The sequence below is a fragment of the Solanum verrucosum genome, unplaced genomic scaffold (genome assembly GCF_900185275.1).
Source record: "Solanum verrucosum unplaced genomic scaffold, falcon-dt-bn FXZP01000160.1, whole genome shotgun sequence".
Taxonomy (NCBI): Eukaryota; Viridiplantae; Streptophyta; class Magnoliopsida; order Solanales; family Solanaceae; genus Solanum; species Solanum verrucosum.
In genome coordinates, this window is record NW_026020443.1 from 335,711 (window position 1) to 349,301 (window position 13,591).

General features: G+C 38.8%; 1 protein-coding gene across 1 annotated transcript in view; it reads left to right on the forward strand.

The window, feature by feature from the left end:
• Positions 1-13,591, forward strand: part of LOC125808547 (probable sodium/metabolite cotransporter BASS4, chloroplastic) — a 37,879-nt gene that overhangs the window by 9,930 nt on the left and 14,358 nt on the right. Inside the window, exon 5 of the mRNA XM_049488231.1 lies at positions 11,821-11,899. Within this exon, the coding sequence (XP_049344188.1) occupies positions 11,821-11,899 (79 nt within the window). The remainder of the gene's footprint in view (positions 1-11,820; positions 11,900-13,591) is intronic.

The following is a 13,591-nucleotide window of genomic DNA, read 5'->3' on the forward strand; positions in this document are numbered from 1 at the left end:
ATCTCTGTCTTCTTTTTGTGTTCTTATGGCCGAATATAATGATAATGGCACTTGAACTGCTTTCACTGCTATTTTGGATATTGATTTGTACTTCAAAATTCTTCACTATGTATGATGTAAGAAACACCAGATTGAAACTGTCACGACCCAAATCTGAAGGGGTCGCATCGACACCTAGAAGGTTATGTCAATAGGAAAATTGTATCTCTTATGCTACTGTAAAAACTATCACCATAACCTTGAATATAACAAGTACTAGTAAGTGACAAAAAAATCTACCATAAAATCAAAATATACAACTCAATGTGATTTAAATTTAAAATGCACCCACTACTTACTTTATGGAGCATGATATCAATGAAAAATAGCTTAAAATAGTTGACTCTAGCACCCCGAAGAAGCAGTGGGGCTCACCAAACTCTGGTAACACGGGCAGCTACTAACTCATCTGAAGAAGTAACTTCGAGTTTGCATAAAAACATAAGGGGGTGGGTCAATCTACTGACCCAGTGAGATAACCATCCATAACTGTTGGAAAAAAGTTAGAGAATAACATGTATGGAATACTGAATCTGAAAACTGAGTAACAGTAAGTATTTGCTGAAAGTAAATCTATATCACTTCACTGATTTTGTCTCTCTGTTTGTAGCTGAAATATCTTCTGACTCTGTATCTAAGATACACACATCTCAAGTATCTGAAACCACACGCACTAGAAATTCTATCCCGCTGGTCCAACCCCAACTAAGTTTCATATGCCTCGTATGTACATCATGAGGTCTAACACCACCCCCACTCGGATAAGGTTGCTAGCATAATCTGAATTTACCATCTGTGAGTAGCATAATCTAATATCGTCATACCTCTATGTACGTTATGTGATGACGCCTCACGGGGGAAAGTAAACATCTACTCAGACCCTTCGAGCTTTCTCCCAAAATGTCATTTCATCCAAAACATATGTATTTTATGGTGTGGCTTAGAACACTTGAACAATAGTTAGTTAAATAGCGACATGTGTCTAAATTGTTTTTTCAAAAAATCCAAAACATACTTTAAAAAGTAATCATAAAAAATACATTATATGGAGAATCATAATTACAAAATCAAGCTAATCACTTATTAACTAAAGCTGAAAATACTTTGACAAATACATGTAACTGTCCCCACATATGCAAGGTCGCAATACATATACTCAACATTTTTTGAAAAAAACAACTTAATTCATTCTGTCTTAAAACATGAACATTTTTATAAATTATGGAAAAATCAGCAACAGATCTTTCAACTCCTCCTGGCTTGACATTACTATGGTTTGATCTCACAACTTGTCTATAGCAAACCCTTTGAGAATCTATCAAGAATAAAATAAAACAGGTTATTTTTATATTCGATTTATCCTAGTGGTGTCTCTCAAAGACTAGGAAGATCTAAGTCAAGGCTGCTATTATTAAATAGTATTGCTTTATGCTTATATTGCAAGAATAAATAGAAGAATTTGTATGTATCTATGTACATGCATGCATGCAAGCAAGTGTGTTGAGACTTGAGAAAGGTGTTTTTCCAGTAAAAAAAAGTTCAAATTAAGTTAGAAGTAAAGGAGGGGGAGTTGGTGAGTACTGACGGAGGTGTGAACTTGTAACATTACAATTGGGTTTGAGGCGAGGTGGTTTTGGAGAGCTATATCTATTGTCTCTAAATAGGAGACCATAGGTCAGTTGGATTTAATCCAGGAGCATTTTAGTGGCAGGTTGGTGTTTGATTCATTTGAGTCAGTTGCAATGTTGCTTATTTTTAAAAGAATTATGAAGTTTAAGAAATCTTTGGTCACTAGGTAATTGCTATGGCGATCGAGGAGTTTCTAGATTAGGTTCAAATTAAGTATGCTACAACAAAAAATTTTAAGTTTATTTCTAATTTAATTAACACCAAATAGCAATATAATTACTAATTGTTATTAATTACTTTTTACACTTCAATCATAAGTGCCTTGTGAGTTAATAGTTTATTACTTCCCATGTTTCAATTTATGTGAATCTACTTTAGTCCGTTCAAGAAATGCCCCCTTTCTAAATCTAAAAACAGTTTAATATAAACTTTTCATTTTACCCTTAATGAAACACTTCTATTGTCATGCCCCGAAGCTACCCCAGGGCGTAAACACGGGACCTAGGATCACGAGTGACCCCAAGCTAACCCCGAGCTGGCATATCATAAGCATACTTAAAAGAAATACTGTGCGGAAGCTAAATCATGGTAAAACTTAATAGTGATGGGGAATACCCATTCGAAGTCTGAATATATAATAAATACTGAATGAGAGTTTATAACACTGAAGAAAACTCAAATACTAAAGCTGAATCTAAACTATGTCTGAAATATGCCTCTAACTGACTAGAGATGCTGGTACATGCCCCCAGCTAACTCTAGCAAATATTGAAAACTAGAATGAAAAGACTAGCTAGAGAAACATGTTTATTGTCCTCGAAGAATGAGGACTCACCACTGAAGTTGCTGAACTGGAGATCGGGAACCGATCTATGCATGATCTGAATGCTGAGGACCTGAACCTACATCACGAGAAGATGTAGCGCAGAGTATGCGTCAGTACTTGAAAAGTACTGTGCATGCAGGATGGAATAAAGTTGAATAAAACATATAACTGAACAAAGCGATAAAACAATGATAGAATCTGAACATGACATAAATACTGAGTGCTGAGCTAACTGAATACAATGACCAAGTACATGACATGCTGAGACTAAATACCGAACTGTAACTAATAACCTGGTCAATACACTAGAATATGTGGGAGCTACTAATAACCAACATAAAACCACATGAGCTAAATGTGGAGTCTGATGTATACGTCCCATCGAGAGGACCCAATATATCCTGCCAGAGGTATAGAGGCATGACCGGCGTGATCACTAAAATGTAATGCCCACGGAGGGGACTTATAAACCTACGGGGACATGTAGTTCTGGGACTATTTGGGTATGTTGAGCCCTAGTCCACTCGGTCTAAGCCTACTCCCAACTAGAATGTATATATACAATATTATGACTGAAATGCTGAAATTCTGAATAGCTCAAAGTTCTGAATGCTAACTGAAAATGCACATTAATGTACTGATAATGAAACATTCGAAATCTGAGGCATGTGTATCTGTATAAACTGGCCTAGCAAGTGTTATTCATGAACTAAACGAATTTACACAACTAGGGTTCTGAATATCATGCAAGGAACTAAGCAACAATATGACAATTTGATTTGGATCATTCTAACAGCTAAAACCCAATAATTTCTAACATTCAAGAAACCCTAGGTCTAGATAATATTTAGGGAATCAAGATTCTAGCTGAATTCTAGGGACCTAATGGGTGAAAGGAACCCACTAGTGAAATCCCACATACTTGGTGAGGCTGGAACTTAAGAAAACTTGTTGTGTTCTTGAAAAGCTTGGTCGACTCTTTCTCCTTTCTGGTTCTAAGTTTGATCGATTATTTGGAGAATTAATTGACTAGGGTAAGTTCTAATTTAGTTACAAGGCTAAAATTGACTAAAACAACGTAGTTTAGGGGTTCAACACATAGGAAAAAACCAAACGACCCCTGACTTAAAAGCTGTCGGGGCCAACCGACGGATTGATTGACGGTCCATGGACTGACCCACGGTCTGTCGTGTCAACCGTTGACTGGCTTCAGAGAGGGGGTTCTGGGGGTCTTGATCCACGGACAAGGACCACGTGCCGTGGTCTGACCTACGGTCCGTAGGTACGGTTGTGGGTCGACCCTTAAAACCATTTTCTGGACTTTTCTGGGAGGGGCTGCAGGTGGCCATCCACGGACCCCCACCTACGGTCCTTGGGTGGTGTCCGTCAGTGGCACTTGCAACTTCTGAAATCTGCATTCTGGTTTGTCTAGGATACGGGGTGTTACATCTATGTCCATACAAATGTTTTTTTTTTTTTTTTTTTTGGTTAAAACAACAATTTATTATTTAGTATTATGCATCATTAACAAACACAAGTGGTTGCATTCCTGCTAGCACAACACTGTTTTGGCCGAATAAGATAGTTACAACCCAAATTACATAAAGGCTTTATATGCCTAGCAAAAGTAGTTCCATTTTTGTCCGCTTCGTTAGTTTTCAAAACAAACAACCCCGGGGATGGGGAGTCCACAAAAAGTTGGTTCTTTGTTAGCTTTTGGCCTTGTTTGGCTATAGCCAAGTTATCCACCTTGTTCTGCTCTCTAAATTCATGCATGATTAGGAGGTTCCCTAGCTGGTGGAGCAAATCCTTGCATTCATGTTAAACGTTTGACTTTGAGTATTATTTTTCAATTGTAAAAGTTCAATCACCTTTTTTGCGTCTGTAGCAATCTCCAGTTGTTGCACCTGCACCTTATGAGGTAATCTATGGTCATATGAGAAGGAGTATAATTTTGAACCTAAAGCATATTTCATATTAATTCTTGCACTAAAACCTGATATCCATTCTCCTTTTTTTATCACGAAGAGAGACCTCCGATCCTACATTTTTTGTACTATGTGAATAGGAGCAATCGATGTTCAATTTTGGGCCAAATTTCGGAGGCTCCCATTTTCTAGACGCATTGCAATTATCATTTTTCCTATAAACTTCCTCATTCCAAACATAGAATGGAAAAGCCTGTTCCCGGTTAATCAAGTTGTTGATCTTTTTATACTTAATTTTTCGACAACTGTTGAGCCAATCATTATCATTTGAGTCCTTGATATTTTGGATCTCTCTGGCCAGACCTAGTTTCTCCCAATAATTTTTTGCAGCAATGCTTTAAGACCACAAGCTTCAAAAGTCTCATTGTCAGTCAAATGTTATACTAGCATGTTTAAGACCACAAGTTTTGATAGTCTTCATTTCTTTCTTAAACTTTGTGCTCATTCAAATAGGTTCACATAAATTGAAATGGATGAAGTGTTTTTTATACCAATATCCAGGTAAGCTACCGGTCCAAAACAGTTTTTTCTCGCTCCGCATATGTCTCCTAATCTATTCAAATCAATGAATATGAGGGTTGCTTACATCTATTGGACTGATCTTTAAAGTTTATATTTTGGTCAAAGTCAAAGTCAACTCAAAAGGTCAACTATAGGTCAATGAGGTCCAAACCCGAAACAAATTACATGAGTGGATTACCCATAAGCTAGAGAGTTCAAATCAATAATCAAAATATATACTTGACTTAGTTTACTTGGTCAAATCTCAATTTAGGTGACACCCCATGTCCCAAAACATCTTACCAACCTATACAAAGTCTAGAAACGTGAAATGAACGCAAATACTCAAAGCGAGGGGTTGAGTTATTACTTGTTACACCTCATGAATGATCCTTTTGTCTTCTCTCTCCTTGCATAAGCTGATTTATATTGTTGGGTATTCTGGCAATACACTCTCGACACAAGCTTTTTTGCGAAGCCATTTTTTTGCTATGCACCTCACTTGCAATGCAAGAAAGGGTTGTGCTGTCTAAATCCCTTCTTGCGAGGGGGCTTGCGATGGACAATAGGTCATTGTAAATGGCCTTTGCATGCCCCTGCTGATGCTCCCACGCAATAAAGCTCGTGACTAAGATCCTGACTTTCCTCCAAGGCCTCCCCAATATACACGCAAGCGTACGTGGTCACTCAAGTAATATAGTTTCATAAAGAAACGAGTTGTCGTTCCCAAGGGACTTGTGATCAACTTATATTTAACACTTAACTCTACAAATAAAATAAAAGTAACCGTTTAAAGAGATGGTGATGATTGTTAACTACTAATTCTAATTATGCAGTAAATTAAAAGTAACTAATTGTGAACGACTTTAAGATGGTGTTTAAGCAAGTAAAAGGCAATTCCAGGGCTCCAACATGCAATGGATCTCATGTATCATATTTTAGGTAAAGAACTAATTTTGGTTATCAAGTTACTGGTTTACAGGGTTAATTGTATGAGTCGGGTCTCTCGACCTCTAGTCGTCTATTCCAGTTAGCTGTCTAACTACATCGTTGAGCAGGAATAAACAGGCCTAACTGGCGAGCATTTATATTTCATCATGTTTCGTAACCAAGCAAGTTGTTCGTCCGGGCGTCTCTCCTAAACACAAATCAACTCGTAATGGATGATCGAGCTTTCTACATTCTTTGGTCTATCTACCCTCCCCTCTCTCGATTTTAAGAATAGACAATAGATTTATCTAATGATGATCAAGCATAAAATACTAAAACAAGAATATAAAAGTAACTTATAATGATAACCAAGAATTAATTCATAAACCTTAAATAATCAACATTCGATTCGTAGCTACAGCCCTAAAACTAGGGCGTTTAGCCACTCATACTCTTAGAAAACCACAAAATACAATTGTTCATGCGATTTTCGGAAAATAGAAGAGTTAGAAGATTGAAACCTATTACAAAAGATGAAAACTTGCTCTTGCACACCAAAATAATGTCGAACTCCTTACAAATTAGCCCTAGGGGTCTATTTATAATAGTTGGGAACAATAGAGTCGAATTCTACTACAACTAGGATTCCTATTTAATGATATTTTTGCTGGAAAAGTCGGAATAGGGGTCGGGCGTCACGCTTCCCATCGCCCCAGGCCCCCAGGCCTCTGAATTTTTGGTGTTGGCGCGCCGCGCCTGGCAGTGCGCCTCTGAATTTTTGCTCGTGGCGCGTCGCGCCTCTCAGAGCGCCAAGCCATGGCCTCTGAAGTTTTGGCCTTGGCGCGCCGCGCCTTACAGTGCCCCACTCCTTGGTGCTTCCATCCTTAGTTTATTCTTCGCACATCCCTGCCTCTCTTTTCTTTAATTCGACTCCAATCTCCTTGAGAATTCCCGAAACATCTAATCACGTGTATTAGTGCACAATCATCGCATGTTACACAAAATCAAGCTAATAGACTCAAGATCATTCTTTAATTCAATCAAAACATGGGCAAATATCGACAACTTAGGCATATAAATACGCTTAATCACCACCCCACACTTTAACCTTTGTTTGTCCTCAAACAATCTTTAGACTATCAACTCTTTTTCCTATCCCTTGGACTTATCAACCCACCTTAAAATCAACCAAACATATTTAATCATGATCTTGTAGTTCACAATGGATGCAATATTTTAACATTTATACACCAAGTTACAACACATATGCTCAGAGAATGACTTTTATTATTTTCTCGGGCAAACGCACACTCATATGAACACACCAAATAGACAATCCAAACATATGTCATGAATGCCCTCACTCACTTGTGTTTAGTATAGCCTTTCACTGAAGAAATCAAATTATGAACAAGGCCTATTTTCCAAACAATAAACTCACTCTCACAAATGAAGTTCTTACTTCTCTCGACATGCCATAAGCTTGCCCATAGTGTATTTTTACTTTCACATTATACTTCTCAAGGAATCAAGAGGACTTCTATTTGGTTGTAATGTCGGCTTAGGGTAAGGGAGGGAATATTTAGGACTCACTTTAGTGACTATACCTCCCTAATGTACATGTCATTGTTTTGCCAACAAATGTCCTCCTTAGCTTTTCTTTCTTCTTAGTATACACTTCATGAATATTTTCCCCTTTGTTGCTCCATCTTTGCCCATTATTTCTTTCTTTTTATTTTTCTCCTTTTTTCTCCTTTTTTTTTTATTTTTATATATGCCTTTGCAATAGCCACCCTCGATTGAGGTGCACAATATCCTTGGTAGGACTAGGGCCAATGTTTCGAGCATAGTCTGAACTAGCCACCCCCAATAAACTTGAGGTGCACATTGTCCACTAAGGACCGGGGCCACAACAAATTTTCTTTTTAAAAAACTTTTATTCTCCACACCAACTAGCATTTCCACCCTTTTTCACATCAACCAACATTTTCAATCCTTCTTCTTTAACATAGTGCATTATGGATTTCAATGGGATCAAAAGACTTTGGTATCAAGCAAAAGGGTTTCGGCTTATTCATGTGGCTTGACAAACAAACAAGGCTAAAGGCGCAATGGGGCTTCACTAGGGGTAATTTCAATGGTAGACATACAATTAGAGTCAAGAATTAACTTTTTCAAAGAAACGCTTCAATCACAGTCCCTAAGTCATACAAGCTACTCATTTAACACACACCGGGCAAGTTCTAGATATCAATTGAAACAAGAACAAAACAACATCTCACCACACATGACACACATAAGGACATATCACTTAGCATGCTCATACAACTTGCATTATGGTACTACTACACAATTAAGCCCATTTATTTTTATTTAGAGTCAACACTAAGAACACATGCTTGTTTCAAAGTTAACATTCTTTTGCATTTTTCAAATTATGACTACCCATGACGTCTTGCTAACTTTTTCGGACATAGTTTCAAAAGACCACGGTTGGTTTCTCAATTCTACTCCTCTATGTGACTAATTTTCCATTAAGATGGTCGTCATCCATTCATCATCGGGAACTGTCACTCCTATGACAACTCTATGACTCGATAAAGCAGCAAAACTAGTCCTAGTCAGTTCAAAGGGACTATCCTCAGTAAAAGTACCGAAAACAAACACCGAGGAACCCAAAATAAAAAATTTAAAAATTTAGGCATAAAACTAAAAACTAAACTTAAAACTAAAACTAGACTCGATAAGGCATTAAAAAGATATATACAAAAGAGAAGTACCCACCCCACACTTAAAAATAAGCACTGTCCTTAGTGCACAAATAACACAAAGTATAGAGATAGGAATACTGCCTCAGGCCTCATCGTCATCACGACCAGCATCAAAAACCATCAATGCATCCTCATTCACAGAATCTTCATCGTCCTCCTCTTTCGTCTCCTCATCCGCTGTGGCCTCATCATCCAGCGGCTCCAGAAAAATGGGACCAGTCTTGCATAGAAAAGTTGCACTCTTTGTCAACGGGTAGCAATCCGCCAAGGTCTCCATCTCCTCATCCATGACCAGGCGTCGCCCTATCCGCAACTGCAATTTCGCCATGCCGAACATCCTAGCCATGACACTGTCATCTCGGGCTTGCCGCTCTTGGGCTGACAAGACAGGTCAATGGGACGTGTCTAATGCCTTGGTCCGAGTCACATCTACTATTTTGCCTACCAAGTTAGGGTGGTAAGCAACAGTTAGGTCGACCTCTTCTTCCTCGATCCCCTCAGCCCTCAGGAAACGGGTTATTAGCCCTCCATAACAAAATCTCCATCTCAGATTATTTCTAAACTTTATGTTTTGTCTCAAAATTGCCCCAACATTAATGGGCATGCCCTTCATCAACATATATACCAACACTACCCTATCCCGCGTCACATCTAAAAGATGTTTGGCTGGCAACAACACACTACAGACAATTTTCAACCACACCCGAGCTACCTGATTAAAATTGGCATAATGGAGGGTAGAATGCCTCCCAGTATTCTTGCTTCTATCCCACCTAGCAGTTGATTCCACCCCACACAATGTATGCCATATATCCCTATAAGGGGGTTTATCTTTCAACCTATTAAAATCATCAACATCACAGTTCGGGGTACCTAAAAACTCATTTAGTATTCTCGCAGTAAATTTCACATCCCTACCCCTAACTGGCACATACTTATTAGATCGAGTTTCAGTAAGCCAGTTGGCATAGAACTCCCTAACCAACGTCAAGTTACAATCCTCCGGATTTTTCAAATATAAATCGCAGCCCCAGAGCAATCACAAAAACTTGTTGCTCCCCAATATACACGCAAGTGTACGTGGTCGCTCAAGTAATATAGTTTCGTAAATAAAAGAGTTATCATTCCCAAGGGACTTATGATCAACTTATATTTAACACTTAACTCTACAAATAAAATAAAAGTAACCGTTTAAAGAGATGGTGATGATTTTTAACTACTAATTCTAATTATGCAGTAAATTAAAAGTAACTAATTGTGAACGACTTTAAGATTGTGTTTAAGCAAGTAAAAGACAATTCCAGGGCTACAACATGCAATGGATCTCATGTATCATATTTTAGGTAAAGAACTAATTTTGGTTATCAAGTTACTGGTTACAGGGTTAATTGTATGAGTCGGGTCTCTCGACCTCTAGTCGTCTATTCCAGCTAGCTGTCTAACTACATCGTTGAGCAGGGATAAACAGGCCTAATTGGCAAGCATTTATATTTCATCATGTTTCGTAACCAAGCAAGTTGTTCGTCCGGGCGTCTCTCCTAAACACAAATCAACTCGTAATGGATGATCGAGCTTTCTACATTCTTTGGTCTATCTACCCTCCCCTCTCTCGATTTTAAGAATAGACAATAGATTTATCTAATGGTGATCAAGCATAAAATACTAAAACAAGAATATAAAAGTAACTTATAATGATAACCAAGAATTAATTCATAAACCTTAAATAATCAACATTCGATTCGTAGCTACAACCCCAAAACTAGGGCGTTTAGCCACTCATACTCTTAGAAAACCACAAAATACAATTGTTCATGCGATTTTCGGAAAATAGAAGAATTAGAAGATTGAAACCTATTACAAAAGATGAAAACTTGCTCTTGCACACCAAAATAATGTCGAACTCCTTACAAATTAACCCTAGAGGTCTATTTATAATAGTTGGGAACAATAGAGTCGAATTCTACTACAACTAGGATTCCTATTTAATGATACATTTGCTGGAAAAGTCGGAATAGGGGTGGGACGTCGCGCCTCCCATCGCCCTAGGCCCAAGCCTCTGAATTTTTGCTTGTGGCGCATCGCGCCTCTCAGTGCGCCAAGCCAATGCCTCCGAAGTTTTGGCCTTGGCGCGCCGCGCCTTACAGTGCCCCACTCCTTGATGCTTCCATCCTTAGTTTATTCTTCGCACGTCCTTGCCTCTCTTTTCTTTAATACAAATCCAATCTCCTTGAGAATTCCTGAAACATCTAATCACGTGTATTAGTGCACAATCATCGCAAGTTACTCAAAATCAAGCTAATAGACTCAAGATCATTCTTTAATTCAATCAAAACATGGGCAAATATCGACAACTTAGGCATATAAATACGCCTAGATCACTCGTAATGGAGCACACAAAGGACTGGGGTATTCTGTTAGGGGTCATTTGGTAGTTGATTAGAGTTATGTAGGTATTAGTAATACATGGATTAGTTATGAATTTATGTATTATTTTACACAGGGTTTAGTTATTCATTTATTAGCTATTCCATCTTCTATCCTTCATAAAATAATATATTGATTCCCTCATAACTTACACATGTATTAGTTATGCAGGTTTCTAATTTGCAAACCAAACATTGTATTAATTTTATACATAGTAAAAGAAAGCTACCTAACATGCTATGCAGGATTTAATCATGAATAACTTACCAGCTGCCAAATGACCCCTTAATGGTTTGACCACTCTCCTTGCCCAGGTCCTCCTCACTCAATACGAGGTCACCATAAAAGAGGACTGAGAACTGACCTTGGTTTCCGATGTCGGTTTTGCTTCTTTTGGTTACCTTGCCACGTCGAATCACTTCCAATTAATACCATATTCATGTTATCATAACCTAATTCTTCAGTACCCTCATGTCTGTCCATACACATTTTGTGGACACTTAAATCATTTCATGAGGTACATTATTTCCAAATTAATATTATAAATTTGTGGGGCTTTACATTTTCTGTGAATGACTGCATCTGGATGGATCTATACCAATTTTCTTTGGCTCTTTTGGTATTATACTCAGGGAGGCTATATCTTAATTTTGTTTCTGGATCATTTTATGTTTTATATTTAACTATTTCTAGCATATTCTTGTTGATGCAGGTTTCTATTTTGTTCTTCACTCCTCTTTTATCCAAGATTATTTTGCTGCTAAAGCTTCAACCTCAAGAATTTGTCACAGGTTAGACAGCTAAAAATACTCAACCTTTCAATGTGGTATGCATGCAATAACATTCTAAACACGCTGAAGGCGGGATGATATGAGGAAGACGATTATGATAAGTGATTATTATTCATTGACGCTCCTTCAGAGAAAAACCCTGAATGTCCTTAAAATACATCAAGATTAGTTGGTGTAGAGATTTCATTGTTCACTTTAAAGTGTCTCTGTATATATAGGCATACTGGCGTTTCTTATGGAACAGGAGTTGTATTACAAGCCATTACACACACACGTAGACAGCAGGAGAGGGGGGAGGGAGGGAGGGGGAGAGAGAGAGAGAGGCTAATGTTTGTCAGTGTGGTTGAAGGAGGGGGATGATGTTCTCGAAACTCAGTTCTTTTTCGTGTTTATTACAAAGCGGCTTACACAAAGTTGGTGGAGTGCGTAGACGAGGAAGAGAAGCGGACGCTTAAGAAGGTTTATAAGACGACAAAGACAGAAGCTAAGTTAGCAGTTACGAAGGCTAAGACGGCAGCTTTCGAACGCTTGTATGTCGAGCTGGGGGACAAAGGTGGGGATAAGAAATTGTATAGGCTTGCAAAAGCAAGAGAGAGGAAGGCTCGTGACCTGGACCAAGTGAAGTGTATCAAGGATGAGGAAGGCAAAGTATTGGTGGAAGAGACCTCCATCAAGCAAAGATGGCAAAGATACTTTCACAAACTTTTAAATGAAGAAGGGGAAGGAGACATTGTGTTGGGTGAGTTGGCGCACTCTGAAAGACTTCGGAACTTTGGGTACTGTAGGTGTTTTAGGATCGAGGAGGTTATAAATGCTATTAGTAGGATGAGCAGGGGAAGAGCGACCGGACCCGATGAGATCCCGGTGGAATTTTGGAAGAGCACGGACAAGGCAGGTATAGAGTGGTTAACTGGGCTGTTTAATGTTATTTTTAAGACAACAAAGATGCCTGATGAATGGAGGTGGAGTACAATGGTTCCGTTGTATAAAAACAAGGGTGATATCCAAAACTGTAACAACTACAGGGGTATCAAACTGCTAAGCCATACTATGAAGATTTGGGAAAGAGTGGTGGAGATGAGGGTGAGAAGAGGGGTGTCCATCTCTGAGAATCAGTTTGGATTCATGCCGGGTCGATCGACTACCGAAGCCATTCATCTTATGCGAAGACTGGTAGAAAAATATAGAGAAAGGAAGAGAGACCTACATATGGTATTCATTGACCTTGAAAAGGCCTATGACAAAGTACCGAGGAATGTCCTCTGGAGGTGCTTGGAGGCTAAAGGTGTCCCGATGATTTATATTAGGGCGATAAAGGACATGTACGGTGGAGCCAAGACTCGGGTTAGGACGGTTGGAGGAGACTCGAAACATTTCCCAGTTGAGATGGGGCTGCATCAGGGATCAGTCCTTAGCCCTTTTCTATTTGCTGTGGTGATGGATGAGTTGACGCGGTCTATTCAGGAGAAGGTACCATGGTGTATGTTATTTGCGAATGACATAGTACTGACTGATGAGACGCGGGACAGAGTTAATGAGAGGCTGGAGGTGTGGAGACAAACGCTGGAGTCCAAAGGGTTCAAGTTGAGTAGGACCAAAGCTTGAATATTTGGGATGCAAATTCAGTGATGCGGTGGATGAGGCAGATGGGGAAGTGAGACTTGACACACAGATTATTCCTAAGAAAGAAAG